Source organism: Lycium ferocissimum, chromosome 12, assembly GCF_029784015.1.
Source record: "Lycium ferocissimum isolate CSIRO_LF1 chromosome 12, AGI_CSIRO_Lferr_CH_V1, whole genome shotgun sequence".
In the NCBI taxonomy this organism is placed as follows: domain Eukaryota; kingdom Viridiplantae; phylum Streptophyta; class Magnoliopsida; order Solanales; family Solanaceae; genus Lycium; species Lycium ferocissimum.
Window position 1 is genome coordinate 47,295,900 of NC_081353.1, and position 2,562 is coordinate 47,298,461.

The window sequence follows — 2,562 nt, forward strand, 5'->3', positions numbered from 1 at the left end:
TAATAGGTATGTCGAAACTTTAGAAATTAGTACTGATTATGGACAAAAGGGAATATGGTTGGTACTTTGTCTCGTATAAAGAGACGTAAATATTTTTGAAACTTGAAGATAGAGATTACTTGATTTATAAATCAATGTGGTGCATGTTAAAGATAAAATTAAATAAATAAAGTATGCATATTTTGGTATGCATATTTTGGTAGCTTAAGCTTTAAAATGAGATGGATAACGAATTGGATTACACGCTCATAACATGTCCCTATCAAGTCAAATTGACGAAAGGAATTTGAAGGTGGTGGTACACAAACAGCAAGTGGGGCTAGGGAACGTTCCTAAAAAAAGATGAATTTACGAAGTTTCCAAAGTGCGGTAGCTCGACTCTTGGTATAGAAAGGGTCACACATGAAAAGGAAAGAGTAATTTTCCTCATAGGAGAAAAGGTGCACTTTAAAAGTAGAGCATCTTGTTTTTCAGGATACACAATTCAACAGTATTGTGATACCATTACCAGCTGCCCAGCAGGATAAATGATGTGCCTAATCAAAGGAGAATCTAGGATTTATAAAACATGGGTGCACCACTAAAAAATAGAAGGAAAAAATGTATTAAGTGAGAATTGATCCCTAATCCTCTAGGTATATAACTCAACATCCAACCAAATGCACCATTTAGCCTTCTTGTAGCATGGGTGCGAACAGATAATACTGTACCAATTTTTTTTTAAAAAAAATGTATATATATATAAAATACCTAATTTTAATGAGAGACCATGGGTTCAAGTGCCCAATTATTTTCCCTATAATTCGCCCTTGTGCCTAATATTGTTGTTGTTATTTTTTGTTGTTATTATTATTATTCGCTAGTAAGTTCTAACGAATGATTCAATCCCTGCTAAGCCAAGCTTTTTAAGTAAAAAGAATGGGTAATTTACACAAATAGCTATAGTTTAGGAGTTTCTAACCAATCATAGCTATTTTTTATAAATTTACAATTCGTAGTTAGTTTAGGCCAATTAGCGTGTATTTGAGTGCATTGTAATATATTGTTCAGTTGTATCCAACCTTATTTGATGTCGCGTGTATTTGAATGTATTTGAATGCATGCAACCTTAATTTCTTTCAATACATGTGTATTCAAAATGATTGTATTCCAGTGAATTTAAATACACAATGGAACTGTGTATTTTAGTGTATTTATATATTGATCTATCATTTTGTTTTGGCTGTACTTAAATGTATTCGAGCTCCGATCAACAAGGTCGCCAGACGTCGCAAGGTTGAATTTATTCTACTGTATTGAATTTATTTGTATTGTCGCCGGCTAGTATTTCACTACTATAGAGTGTATTCAGGTGTATTCCAAAACATAAATCGGCTGTATCAAATAATGACAGGGATAAATTTGTATTCAAACAACAAAATTTCAGATACAAAGTTTCAGATACAGTGTATTTAATTGAAAAAATTGCATACAAATATATGTATATAAATAATTCAAACAACACATACAGTCAAATACATCTAGGTTTTCCCAAAAATATAATCAGCCAAATACATATAACCTATATTTACACTCAAAAAATGACGAATACAATCAAATACACTCAGATCTGATATACAAGAAGGAGAAGAAGCCATGGGTTCCAGCCAGAAGAATACATTCAAATACACTCAGATGAGGGAAAAACAATCAAATACATTTAAGAATCGAATGGGAATTAGGTTATCAGAGAAATTAATGTCGTTTCACGGACAGAGCTCAGGAGCAGAAAGCCAGAGTTGTTACGAAAAGGCCAGAGAAGGTGCCGGACTTGCTCTCCAGTGGCAGAACTTCTGCCACCGATTTCGCCGGGAGATTCATTGATTTCTGAGTATTCATAGCCGCTGATTCACCAGATTTCTCAATCTTCAGCAACAAATCCATAGTAGTAGAGCCTGTTGAAACAAAGCTGATACACTAGCATCCAAATAACTCCAGAATAAAAGGAAAAATTAGACAAAAAGGAGTAAAAACCTACCAGCTGAATCAAAATTGTGGTGGATACTGAGACTGAGATCTCCAAAGGAGCCCTTCTCTTTCAAGTACTGGCTGAACAAGATACATGTCTGAGAGAAATGTGATTTCTGACCGGCGAACCTCTCGGAATCCACAATCTCCGATGAAGCCATTTGTAAATACTTTTCTTTTTTCAATCGAAAAACACTAAATATTACCACGTGCAAAACCGGCAGCTAAAGAAGCCATGGATTCCGGTATCCGCCTAGATCTGAGAAGAAGCTATGGATTCTGGTATCCGTCCAAAAGAAGCCATGGATTCAGGCATCACCGGTGGCTACGATTTCCGCCTTAGCTGCGGTGGTGCTAAGCACCACCACGTGCACGGCAATGCCGGAGCTGAGGGAGAAGCGAGAGGGAACGGAGAGAGACGGGTGAGAGCTGAGGGAGAAGAGAGAGGGAGGAGAGAGAGGGGTGAGGGAGAAGAGAGAGAAGGGTGAGGGAGAAGCTTGATACAATCGAATAACTCTATGTATTTAGTATAGCTGCGATATGTAAATTGAAAAT

At 36.4% G+C, this 2,562-nt stretch overlaps 1 protein-coding gene across 1 annotated transcript; it reads right to left on the reverse strand.

Annotated features, from left to right (window-relative positions):
* Window positions 1-1,758: 1,758 nt before the first annotated feature.
* Window positions 1,759-2,168, reverse strand: LOC132039380 (protein TIFY 10A-like). The gene is made up of 2 exons (XM_059429870.1): window positions 2,018-2,168; window positions 1,759-1,934 (listed from the first exon to the last, which is right to left on the reverse strand). The coding sequence occupies exons 1-2, from the start codon at window positions 2,166-2,168 to the stop codon at window positions 1,759-1,761; spliced, it is 327 nt and encodes a 108-aa protein (XP_059285853.1).
* Between the last annotated feature and the right edge of the window lie 394 nt (window positions 2,169-2,562).